Below are 14,355 nucleotides of genomic sequence, written 5' to 3' on the forward strand. Positions count from 1 at the left end.
AAAAAGCCTAAAAGTTGACCTTTACCAAAAGGGTCACGCTGCCTATTTCTTATTGCAAACATTAATTCCCGAGTGGTATACAATTATTTTTTCAAAAATCGACCTGTGTAAATAACATAGGACAATAAAATCGAAAGAATTTTATAGACTTTTTAAACCACTATACAATTATGATATATTGTGGCTCTAAATTTTAAATTCTATGTAGAAGTTTTTTTTTTAATTTTTTTTAATTAAAATTGTGATTTTTTTTAGACTTTTCTCCACATAATTAATGATTACTCAAAAACGGTTAGTCCGATATTATTAAATTAAACACAAAATAATGTAAACTATCAATAATTTGTTCAAATCTTAAATCTAAATATTATTTTTGATTTACGTCCCACCACAGTTGGACGAAAAATTATGTTTAATTTATAGATCCTATCATCAGCGCAGGTCTGTTGGATTCCTTCTTCTTAGTCGGATGTAGCCATTACTTCTCATTAATGTTCATGGAAGTGGGTTTGGGTGAACTTCTAACTTTTTCAAATATGACTCCGCTTGTTTTTTTATTTCATTTTTCACCAGGGAGACACCTAAGTCCTTATGAATGTTAATATTTCTCACATACCAAGGCGCTGCTGTTATCATTCGTAATATTTTATTTTGGAATCTTTGAATTTTTTCAATATTAGAAGCTGAGGCCGTGCCCCATAATTGAATTCCATAGCACCATATGGGTTTTATTATTGAGCTGTACAGCAAAAGTTTGCAATCTAAACTCAATCTCGAGTTTTTACCAATTAGCCAGTAAATTTGTAGTAATTGTAACTTCATTTGAGTCAATTTCGTATCTATATGCTTTTTCCAGGTAAGACGTCGGTCTAGATATAGACCTAGATATTTAACTTCAGTTTGTTGAGGTATTATATGATTATTTATTAGGATTGGAGGGCACGATTCTCTACGCAATGTGAATGTAAGATGTATAAATTTTTGCTCGTTTACTTTTATTCTCCATTGTTTTAACCACCTTTCTATATCGAGTATATGGTCTTGTAAAAGTACAGATGCTTCTTTGGGGTTTTCATGAATGGCTAGAGTAGCTGTGTCATCAGCAAAAGTAGATATGTGAGTTCTACTGATTGTAGGCACATCACAAGTATATATTAAACTTAGAACAATTTAGTTTTACAGAACCTTTAACCTAAAAAACGGGTTTTCTTCGAAATCTCTGTTTTTTGCGAACCGGTTAGATGTTGATTTTCGGTTAACCGGTTTTTATCACTCGGTTAACCGGTTTTTAAAATTTGAGAATAAAATTAATAAATCTCATGTTTTTGTGCATTTTTAATATTCATTGTATACACATTATTGGTCTGATTTGAAACCTAAACTGCTGATTTACAATACAAACCTCTATTTTTAAGAATTACAATGAATCTAAATAGTAGAGAACGATGAGTTTACTTAAAAACTTTTTCACAATAAATTAAAATAATGAAACTAAATTAAAATTAAATTCCGCATAATTCTATAAGTTTAGGCTAAATCTTACTAATGATTCATTAAAAACTTAGTAATGATTTTACCAAACGTTAAATTGAATTCGATGAACATACCTTCTTTCAATAGATTTGACTTCATTAGTATATTTTTTCTTAAAATTACAGGAGAGACAAAAACTTTCTAAAAACCATGATTTGAAACATTTTTGAAATTTGATAATAGTTTTATTACTTAAATATTTGGTATGATTTATATAGACATATAATAACAGCTAAGAAAAAGTGCATTTGCATCTTATAGATCCTTTTTTGGGACGTAAAATTTTTTGTTTCATATCAGAAAGTCGAGGTGATAATAAATTTCAAAATTATCAAATAAATTAAAAAATTTATTTACATTTTTTGGTTGAAATTTAATGAATAAACCTTTAATTAAAACAAGTATTATATATTTAGTAACATATTCATACTCAATTCTATTTGACTGAGATAATAATTTTGAAATTTTTACAAAATAAAATGGACTAAGCACTTTTGTATATTTATAGTTATTTAATATTAACAATTCCAGACTACTAAAAACTATAAATTTTAAAGCTGTATATGCTTTATTGTACATTTTATGATTTCTACATATATATGAAGGTTAACCGGTTTTTTCGATGTCGGTAAACCGAATAGCCGGTTTTTTAAAAAAGGCCAGTTTTCGGTTAACCGACAAAACACTAATCCGTTTACATATTTTTTTACAATCAGCTCAGAAATTTCGGAGTTATAAACAAATTTAAGCATAATAACAAATTTAAGCAAAAAATATGTTTTTTACGTGAAATAGCTAATTTTTTGTTTTAAAAAAATCACGAACAATTGAAAACGGCTGAAATTGTTCAGATTTATTGCTTTATTGCAAAGCCACATATAATTTCAACAAAATGAGATGTCGATCATAAAAATCGATGTATTCTTTTTGAATTTATTTACAATTAAGTGAATTAGCTCATTTTCACAAAATTTTAGTTTTTTGTTTGATAGTTATACATAAAATTGAGTAGTTAATGATCTTCTTTCGATTGATTGAATTTTGAAAACATTTTCCCCATGCTATGTACAAATTTTCACATATATATTCCGTTTCAATCGACTCGGTAGTTTCGGAGTTATAACTGAAGCAAAAAAAGATATTTTTTACACGAAAATAGCTAATTTTTTAAAAAAAAAATCATGAAAAATCAAAAACGGCAGAAATTGTTCAGATTTATTAGTTTATCGCAAAACCATATGTAAGCGTGTACATGAGTGGAATATTTGCATGTGTTTTGTTTTTGTTACATTTTTCGATTTTTAATGATTTCTTCAAATCAAAAGAATTGGTATTTTCACTTAAAAAATATATTTTTTGCTTCAATTTGTTATTATAACTCTGAAATATCTGACAATTTGTACATAGCATGAGGAAAGTGTTTATAAAATTCAATCATTCGGAAGAAGATCATTAACTACTCAATTTTGATAAATATTATTTATATCTAAAATGGTTGCGTTTAATTCAAATGCATTGAAATACCCTTGGTCAGTTTCCTGGAATTGGTGATATATTTTTGGAAATTTCAAAAAACTACTTTGGTTGTCATAGTTATAAAACAAAGTATAAATTTATGTTTTTGAAAATATGCAAAATGTATACAAAAAAACCTCAAATCACTAAACTAAACATAAGTTCATGCAGGAAAAACAATGAGCAAAATAAAAAAAATCTAAAATAACAATAGTTTTATTGTTTAACAGAAATCCTTTACACTTATGCAAATGCATTAGGGATGTTCAAATTCAATTTGTAATATTTTTGATATTAAGCTATATAACAGAAACAGGCGGCTGTAATCCTTTTATGTGATGAACCGGAACCGGACTAATATAAACAATTTGTACCATAATGCATACACATTTATGTGAGTTTGTATAGAAATCATAAATAATAAATACTAACACATACCAGCTTAGAACGAAAACAAAACCAAAAATTACAATAAATTACATAAATATGTTTTTTTTGTAGTGGGAAATTTTCATTTCATTGGAATATTATGCCGCCATAATACACATTTCAAATCTATTGTTTTAAAATTTTGTTTGCATTCAGCTACAAAAAAAAAAATTGGGTCGAAAAATAATATAGTTTCGGTTTCTGAGCTTTTTTAAAAGGGTTTATTAAATTAAATTTTGACGAACTAACGCAAACCTTTTATTTTAGCATAACATACCATTAGGCGTCAAATCCACCCTCGATTCATTTTTATATTGAATTTCTATACCCCTAAAAATGTATTTATGGTCTAAATTATTATAATAAAATTTTTCACACAATAATTTGTTAAAATTATATTTGTTTGAAATTAATTTGTATAAAAAACAAGTAAGAAAGTATGGTCGGTCAAGCCCGACCATATAATACCCTACACCAAGTAAATGAGTAAAAATATTTTTCTTTTAAAATATCAATAATTTATATTCGTGAGTGATTTTCGGAAGTGGGCCTTATATGGGAGCTATGATCAATTATGGACCGATCATCATGAAATTAGTTAGTGTCTATATGTCTATATGAAAGTTATTGATGTTGAATTTTGTGTATATACCAACATTTTTAAGTGATGTAAGCACGTTAAAGTGATTTTCGGAAGCGGGTCTATATGGGAGCTATGACTAATTATGGACCGATCGTAACAAAATTTGGTGACATGAATTTTGTATATATAAAACTTATTTGGAGCAAATTTGTGTAGATACATATATAAATTAAACATTTATGACCGATAAAGTCCAATTTCGAGAGGACATTTGTATGGAGGCTAGGTGAAATAATGGACCGATTTCAGCCAGTTTCAATAGGCTTCGTCCTTGTGCCGAAAAAATTATATGCACCAAATTTTATCGAAATATCTTCAAAATTGCGACTTTACTCTGCGCACAAGGTTTACATGGACAGCCAGCCAACCAGCCAGCCAGACGGACGGACATCGTTTAATCGACTCAGAAAATGATTCTAAGTCGATCGGTATACTTTAAGATGGGTGGTAGACCTATATTTTTGGGCGGTACACACATCTGCACAAACGCATAATACCCTCCCCACTATGGTGGTGTAGGGTATAAAAACAAATACATACACTATCGTTTCTCAACTATTTTACATTAAAAGAACGGAAAACTCAAATGTTTAGTACAACATTTATGTAAACCTAAACAATCACTTAAAAAATCTCTGTTATCAAGTACTGTTTATGACAGGCATTTCCATTTTAAGTAGACAATATTCTTTCATATTTTCAATCAAAATTTACTACACAATTTTAGTGTTATGACGTAGACTAAACCAGCTCTAAAACGAGATTTTATTTAAAGATTTTATGACAAATTTGTTATTGATACACATATTTAAATTTATAGACATATTTGTATTAAAGTGTTTTTATGTACATACATATGTAAATAACATGTATATATTTATTCAATAATGCTTACATAAATAAATATGTATGTATGTTTGTATTAATAAACGAAATATATTTATTGTGATATAAATACTATATAATACGTTTTCAACATGACAGGTCTATTATTCGACTTTGTAAAATAATTTGAAAGAAATGCATAACTCTCTTATATTTTTCTTGTTTACTTCTGGAGTATCCTACGAGAGTTAGGAAACTTTATTTGGCCTTGAAGTCTTTACCATTATATTGAAAACAACTGTTATCTATTAGCTTTAATTTAGGTTAGGTTAAATTCCGTAGGCAAGTGATTTCTCATTATACTAAGGTGGTTCCCCTCAAAACTGAATGAACCCTTTGTGCTACTCACGATGTAAACAGGTCCTGTGATTTCTAGTTATGAAAGTTAATTTATATTGAATTTTATGTGTATACCAACATTTTTAAAAGATTTATGCTCGATAAAGTGATTTTCTGAAGCGGGACTTATATGGAAGCTATGACTAATTATGGACCGATTGTCATAAAATTAGGTGACATGAATTCCGTACATATAAAACTTATTTGGAGCTAAATTTGTGTAGATACCTATATGAATTTACATGGACTGGCCTGCTGCCAAATAAAAATAGAAAAAATGTTGGGTGTAATTTCGTTCAATTGAAAATTGTGTTCTACAGGCAGGTCAACAAGTATATATTATATGTATATATATATAATAGTTTAGTAAAATTAAAATTTTACTAAAATATAGTACCTGTGAAAAATAATAACAAAGCAGGTATAAACGGTACAGTGACATTCATAACCATTTTTAAAGACTATTAACCTACCAACATAACATAAATTCATCAGATTACACTATGCAACAAATGAAGACTTTTGGAAAAACACACAATCATGACAGTATACGTTCGACTCTACTACCAAAGGATAGTAAAACCCTATGCTCAGTTTGCCCATTTTGGTGACCAATTTTTTTATGGGCCCCAAAGATTCTGAAAATCAGTGGGCCTCAATCAGATACCACTTAACTTTATATGGCAATAATATATCTAATAGCCCGTCAAACGATTTTTATTAAAATTTTTTCCCAAAAAATTGATTTTTCGTGCACTTTTTTTGAAAAAATATAAGAAGAAAATTTTTTTTTACTAATTTTTCATATTTATCAAAGTTGTAGTTACGGTATAGTTATTTATTTAACAAGAAAATAATAACTTAAAAAAAAGTTTAGAAATCTTTTAATTAGTTTGCCTTAACAAAACATTTTTAAAGCCACATAACTTGTTAACGGGTTGTGATAGAAAGGAAATATTGGTAACGTTTTGATAAGCTTAAAATAGCTTTTCATCGAGCATATTTAAAAAATCTAAAATTATTTTTTTTATTTTATTATGAGACTTGCGCCCCCTGTTGTGGGTTTTTGGGTTTAAGGATTCAAAAAACATCAATTGTATTAATTTTTGATACAAAAATTTTCAAAAAAAGGACGCCATTATTTTTATTTAGCAAAAACCTTCAGAAAAATTATACCCGCAAATCAAATGAAGTGACCTGGTCACAAACGAACTCTAATATTTATACGTTTTTTAAATGTCTTTTTTAGTTAGCCTAAATTTGTTTATGTTTTAATTAAGAATATCATAATGAATTCTTATAATTTATACATTTAGTCATTTCAGATGGTCTCATATCATGTCATTATGTCCTAATATTTCACGACTCGGCTGCTTTGCTTAACCGACTCTTAGGGACGATCTATCGCTCTAGCAAAATAAACATAGCATACAGAGTAGTATTATTTTAGGACATTTTTTGCTTGAAAGGCAGTAACAAAATTTTATCCATTTTATTCTTCAAACATTTGGTTTGACCCTCGCACTTTATTTACGACTTTAAAAGTTTATTCGTATATTAGCACATTTTGATTCGGTTTATAATATTTTTTTCTTTAATATTTAAATGGATTTTCGAAGAAGAAAAAAATCAATATGTATATGGATTACATTTTTATAAAAATAAAAAAAGAAATAATTTTTAAATGATTTCTGTTTCATGTTTGTCAAATAAGAGTGTTATGTGAGGCTGTGCCGAACCTTAAATACCCACCATCATTATAATATAGGCACCTAGTAGTAGTGCATTTTTTATGAACAGATTTACCTAGTTCTGCTGATTTGGTTTTTCAAAGTTTTTCATATTTTTTGATCCAAAACAATTCTACCTACTTTTGGATACATAATTTGGAATTAGCAAAATGCGAAATTAACCCTAAGCTTTCTTTTGTTGTGTCTTATTTCTGACTTTCTGGTTGAATTTTCCGTTTTGATGTATTTAGGGACTTATAGTAAAATTTCACGGGCAATATTTTTACGGAACATTTTAACCCCTTAAATCCCTGTTTTAATGGAGTTTGTTGCTCTTCTTTAAAAGAAGGACAAAAAAGACCCATGCCTTGAGGAGTTAGAGAGTTAACATATTGTACAAAAATATTCTCTGTAATATTTTGCATAAATTTGCTGAATACATTTTATACCTAAAATGTTCTTTAAAATAAAATTCTTAATAAATGCGAAATTAACCCTCGGCTCTCTTTTGTTATGTCTTATTTCTGACTTTCTGGTTGAATTTTCCGTTTTGGTGTATTAAGGGACGTATAGTAAAATTTTACGGATAATCCCTGCTGTAATGGTGTTTTTTGCTCATTTGTAAAAGAAGGACAAAAAAGACCCATGCTTTAAGAATTTAGAGGGCTAACATATTCTACAAAAATATTCTCCGTAACATTTTACATAACTTTACGGAACACATTTTATAAGGATCACATGGTTTCTTATGACGATTAACAATAAGAATGTGCCAGAGTTGGGAAACTTTAACCCCCCCTCAAATGAAATTCAGATGTAAACTTTCAAAACGCCGCTACAAGTGTCTTTTTTTTTGTCTCCTCTATCAAAATTTATTGGTCGGACCTCGTAATTTTTTTTGGTGTTGTATAGTGTTATGGGCCGATCTTCATAAAATGTTTAACAAAATCAGAAATCACAGGAATTTAAAATGTTTTGCCTGTACATACTTGCAAAAAAACCAGCCGAAATGTCAAATCGCATATTGATAGCGATTTAACAAAGAACTATTTAACACGTATTTCCATTATTAATGACTCCCTTTTTACTAAAGTTGAAATATACTTGTCTGATTTGAAACCGAAAACTGAAATTAATATGTCGGATTCCCAATTCGACCCTTTAAAAAAGTCCACATTCGACTTAGCAAGGAAAATTAATCGACTAACTATTATGTTACAAAAAGTACCGCACTATGCGTACATTTTTTGTAGAAAAAAAACATCTTTCTTTATTAATTCTTCTTTTTTTTTCATTAAAAACATTTCTTTTTTTATTAAAAATATTTTTTTAAAAAATCTAACAAAAAAAGGGTGAAAGGGAAATTTAAAAAAAAACTGTCAAAATCCATTTAAAATATTTTTAGAGGGACAACAATTCCATTTAAATTTAATTTCTGAGATATAGGATACAAAAAAGTACCAAAACTGGCTTTTCGATCATTTTATCGCCTCAAAAGTACAACCATCAAAATGTACAATACACTTATTTTTGGCATAAATTCAGATTAAATTGGGTTTCTGGAATTCGAAAATTGACCGAATGGACCTAATGTAATGTTTTAATGTGTCTAAAACCATTTTCACCAAATTTCATTACCAATGAATCCAGCTTGATGCTTAACGGCTGGATTGTTTTAGAGTCTATAACAGACATAGGTAGGTACACAAATTTGTTTTGTTTTATATATGGGGGATTTCATATCAAGTGAAGCGACTTTTGAAATTGATGTCTGCCGATCGGGAAGAAATTTGCACCAAGGTTAGTTCTATTGGATAGTAATTCATACATTTTTCAACAAGATCGGTGATAAACTCTCAGAGTTAGATGGTTTAAAATTTTGACATTTTGGCCAAGCAAAATATGTATCCAAATATTTTAGATAGCTATTTCTTCAATCTGAAATCAAAAACTTTTTGACTTTTTTTTCAAAATCGATTTCAAAAGTTGGTTCACTTGACATGAAATCCCCCATATATACTTAGATAGATATAGTTTTTGATTCTACGACCAGTATTTCGATAAGTTACAAATATTGTGAGTAGCTCAATATACCACCCTCTTATTGGTGGTGGGTATAAAAACTCGTTCATAAAAAGTGCATAAAACAAATATCTACTTACCAATTGTTAAAAGAGTTATCAGCAATACGAGTATGTGATGCATGACATTCATGTTTTGGATGTGAGTATGGATCTATGATGTTTGATTGTATTTGTTGATGTTGTTGCAGTTGTTGTGGATGTTGAGAACTTTTCAGTATTTTTACTTTTTTGTTTGTTTTCAGATATTGGTGCAAATTATTGGCTGCCAGCTTTAGTTGTTGTTGCTGTATTCTGCAGCTGCAATAATCCTTAGTAGTCAAGATAAAAATCCATAACAACTGTGATTTTTCGTTTGATGTTTTTCGTTATTTTTCTTTAATTTTTGCGGGTTTTAAATATTTTTGTTAAAATAAATTTTTAGCTATGATTGGTTGGTTTTTATGCGTTCGTTATTTTTTTTATTTTTAACGTATTTTAATGCGATTTTTTAAAAATACATCATAATCACACATAAACACGCGAACACAAAAAAACCTAACAAATGCACATACATATTTTCTGAGGAGAACTGAGCGTTTTAGTTTCTTTTTGAAATTTTTGTTATAAATAGTAAAACAGAATTTATTTTTTTCATTACTATTTGCCAAGATTGTGTGAGTATTTTATATGTACGTGTTGGTGTGTTTAAATCCTAGCGGTAGAGAAAGAGAGGTAGTGGTAGAGTGAAAACCAACCGGAAATGCGTAAAATATATTTAGTTGTGTTAGTATGAGTTATTTTTTACAGGAAACCCGTTAAAATTATTTATTTTCTTTGCACTTTTCTCTCCTTGGCCGTTAAAGATGTTTGGCTTACAAAAAAGGAAATTGTCTTAAGGTATTACAGAAGCATAAGCTGCACAAACCTTGGAACGTTGCAAATTCATGTATATTCGTATCTATGATAAATGTTTTAATATACAATCATATTTATACTGCTGTAGTTGAAATTTTATTTCATAATATTTGTGTTGGGTTTTTTTCGCTCTCCACTGACACTTTTCATTTTTATTTCCGCTGATTTATTTTATGAAATGTGTTACAAAAACAAAAATGTTATTGCGGTTGGTGTTCGCTAAAAGATATAAAGAAAAAAATTAATTCATATTTTTATCACAATGTACGAGTGTATGTAGGTATAGATATTTGCAAGAATTAAAACTGAAAAAAAATATAAATATGATTAGTTTTTGGATATATTTAAAAATATAATAAATATTGCTCTTGTTCGCATTAAAAAATCCTATTTACACCCACCTTTAAGTATACCGATCGACTCAGTATCACTTTCGGTAAAATATGTGCCATAGCTACTATATAAGGACCACTTGAGAAATCACTTACATTACTCTCTTAAAAATATTGTTATTCAAATAAAATTTAACACACATAAGTTTCATGCTGCCTAATTTTATGACGATCGGAACATAATTAGTCATAGCTTCATAGCGTAGATATATATTCAGTAACATCTATTAAGGCTGTGATTCAACTGTGTTTCTGGCGAAATCCGGATTGCCTGTTTGTGAGCAGATTATATTGAGCTAAATGGTCACTTATCTGTTTATGTAATATTTTCTCAAGAACTTTGGATAGAAATGGTAGAATAGCTATCGGCCTGAACTCAGAGCTAGACTTAGGAACGGGTATTATTTTCGCATGTCTCCAGTTAGTTGGAAAGACACTAGTCGTGAGGATGGCATTAAAAATATGGATGATATAAGGCAGAAGCTGAGGAAGTAAAATTTTAAGAAATTTTGGGCTGATGTTATCATAGCCAATAGCATTAGACTTAATAGAAGTGATATTTAGTGAAACCTCAGTTTCATTTACACAGCAAAATTCAAAAATGTCACTACGGTTCAGGTTACTATCAAAATTATAGTTGTGCTGTCCAAGAGTAGGAATTTCTTGCAATTCTTGTAAAAACATCATTAAGTTCATCTGCATTATATTTAATAATAATGTTATTATTTTTGATCTTCCCAATACCAATTTCACGTATGGTTTTCCATTTACTTTTACCATCAATTGTGTTACCAAAACGATTGGCATAATATTCAGATTTAGCCTTTCTAATTTGAGGATTTACTTGCATTTTATCTCTACAAAATTCTTCTTTGAGCTCAGGTGTCTTAAATCGTTTCCAACGTGAGTAAGCTCTATATCTTTTTTCAATTAAAAGTGTAGTAGACATAGTAAACCAAGGTCTAGTAGCTTTCCTTGTTATTCTTGTTTTTATGGGGAGAATTAGTTTCAAAAAGCACAGCTGGTCATTAACAGAAGGCATGTAAGAAAATGTAATCCCAGTCAATATTATGAAAAATTTCAGCCAAAAATTGAAAATTGATATTTTTAAGATCACGATATGAAAAAGTTTCGACGTTATGTTTCAAATGAAAGTCATAAGTTATAAAAATTAAATCATGTCTAGAAAAACATGATGCCAACAGTTGATCATATAACAGCACTTTGGACACATCATTAAACAAGTAAGGAAGTATGGTCGGTCAAGCCCGACCATATAATACCCTGCACTAAGTAAAAGAGCAAAAACATTTTTCTTTTAAAATTTCAATAATTTATATTTTTGGGTGATTTTCGGAAGAGTGCCTTATATGGGGGCTATGACCAATCATGGACCGATCACCACGAAATTAGGTCGGTCGTGTCTCTATTAAAGTTAACTATGTTGAATTTTGTATGTATACCAACATTTTTAAGCGATTTATGCACGTTAAAGTGATTTTCGGAAGCGGGTCTATATGGGAGCTATGACTAATTATGGAGCGATCGTAACAAAATTTGGTACATGAATTTTGTGTATACAAAACTTATTTGGAGCGGAATTTGTTGAGATACATATATAAATTAAACATTTATGACCGATAAAGTTTAATTTCGGGAGGACATTTGTATGGGGGCTAGGTGAAATAATGGACCGATTTCAGCCACTTTCAATAGGCTTGGTCCATGGGCCGAAAAAATAATATGTACCAAATTTCATCGCAGTATCTTCAAAATTGCGACCTGTACTCTGCGCACATTGTTTACATGGACAGCCAGCCAGCCGACCAGACGGACGGACGGACATCGTTTAATCGTCTCAGAAAGTTATTCTAAGTGGATCGGTAGACTTTGAGGTGGGTGTTAGACAAATATTTTTGGGCGTTACAAACATCTGCACAAACGCATTATACCCTCCCCACTATGGTGGTGTTCGTAAAATGAGTAGGTACTTAAGTTATAATTAACACATGAAAGACCAATTTGTAATATTGAATCAGACAGATCAGTAGATTCAAATAAATCTGAGTTGAAATCACCAGTTTTTCCACCTAATTTCTTTACGAATTTTTCACATTACATCACAGCTCCCTTATATGGCCCATTTCCGAAAATCGCTCAAAAGAGCTTAAAGGTCGTATAAACAATGATATCCTAACAATGATATATCTACTAAATTGTATGACAAGCATGCGAAAATTACACATGTCGTCTAAATTGACATGCTGAGAAGAACAAAATTTATAAAGCAACTATAACAGCCACACTACCAGTGCTAGCACCTGAAAATTATGTATCACCAAGGCCGCCAACTCCAGATCATAGGACAGAATTTACAGGAATAACTAGAGCAAGAGGTATTACCTATGAAGATGCATTTGATACCAATTATGAGCCTCAACTAATAACACAAATGTAAATGGATTTTATTGTGGCCATATTGGGACTGTCGCAGAGACTTTCCATGTTTTTGACAGCGTTTCCATCCATCCCTCCTGTGTCCCTCCTTCTTAATCGAATGTGGCCACTGTTATATAAAGAAGTGGACACTCAAAATCGGTATGCATTAAAGCAAGCATTTAAATGAAACAACGTATGTTAACATTTTATACATGAAATTAAAGGTAATTTATTACGATTTAAGAAAAATATAACTGTAGGTTTACGCGTCTTTATTGCTTTTCTTCTTATGCTTCCCATTAATAGCTGCACAACTTTTCTTCCCACTTCTACCGTTATTCCAGCATATTTATTCCACTTTGTTCTCATCAAAATCTGGTTATTTACTGTACCTGCACTCTTTTTATACCCTTCACCATGAGTGGCAAGGGTATATATAAGTTTGTCATTCCGTTTGTAATTTCTACATTTTGCATTTGCGACCCCACATTCTGTCCGTCTGCTCGTCTCTTTGTTAAAATCAACTTTCCGAAGCCCCGAAATAACTTACATACACGATTCATACATCAATATCTCTGAAATTCTACCGGCTCGGCTGCTATTTGAAATCGAGAAAATCGATCCACAAATGGCTGAGATATAAGGAAAAAACCAGGACAACCTCAATTTTTGACCTCTTTTTGAAACATATCTGGATTACTTAATCATTAATATAGACAATATGGATATCTAATGATATATATTTAAAATTTAAAAAAAAATTTGAAAAACAATTTCAAAAAAACAACTGGGAAAAAAATTTGAATTTTGTTTACCTAAAAATATTTAAAATTTTTATTTTAAAGTATAATTTGGTGAAGGGTATATAAGATTCGGCACAGCCGAATATTGCTAGCTCTTACTTGTTCAATTTACGTTTAACAATTGCTCGAAGATTTGGATGAAGATTTGGGCAATTTGTTTAATTTATGTGTTTTGGTATAACATCAATATTATTCTCATTATACCCACTTCATAGTTGTATTTGAATTATGACAATTATCACTGAGTAATGACAACTTGGCTAAAACTTTGTATCAGATGTGTGATGTCTTATAAATGATAGTAATCGCTTTTCCAAACTCTCTTTTTATATATAATTCTGAAAATTCTTTAAAAACATGTCTTGTTTTTAAAGAATTTTCATCAAACCGCAGCCGCGGATTGCCTGCAAAATTAATATTTTTGTTCAATTTTACGTATTCATATTTAAAGGCCACACAACCTCGAGCTGCCGAGATGTAAAAGTTTTATCTGATATCTGCCGAAAATCAGTTTTTGGCTATTTTATAACCCGACAAAGTCGGATTTTCTAGATATTTGTGCACAATTTTTTCTCTAGCTTCTTTTTCCATTGTGTCTACACTTCTTAAAACTAAACATAATGACTTGCAATTCATTGTAGAATAACGATAGATTTGTTGTTTAAAATG

General features: G+C 29.8%; 1 protein-coding gene across 1 annotated transcript in view; it reads right to left on the reverse strand.

The window, feature by feature from the left end:
- Positions 1 to 11,393, reverse strand: part of LOC135951499 (uncharacterized) — an 88,875-nt gene extending 77,482 nt beyond the window's left edge. The window contains exon 1 of the mRNA XM_065501160.1: positions 11,189 to 11,393. Coding sequence (XP_065357232.1) covers positions 11,189 to 11,393 — 205 coding nt within the window. The remainder of the gene's footprint in view (positions 1 to 11,188) is intronic.
- Positions 11,394 to 14,355: the final 2,962 nt, after the last annotated feature.

Source organism: Calliphora vicina, chromosome 1, assembly GCF_958450345.1.
Source record: "Calliphora vicina chromosome 1, idCalVici1.1, whole genome shotgun sequence".
NCBI lineage: Eukaryota > Metazoa > Arthropoda > Insecta > Diptera > Calliphoridae > Calliphora > Calliphora vicina.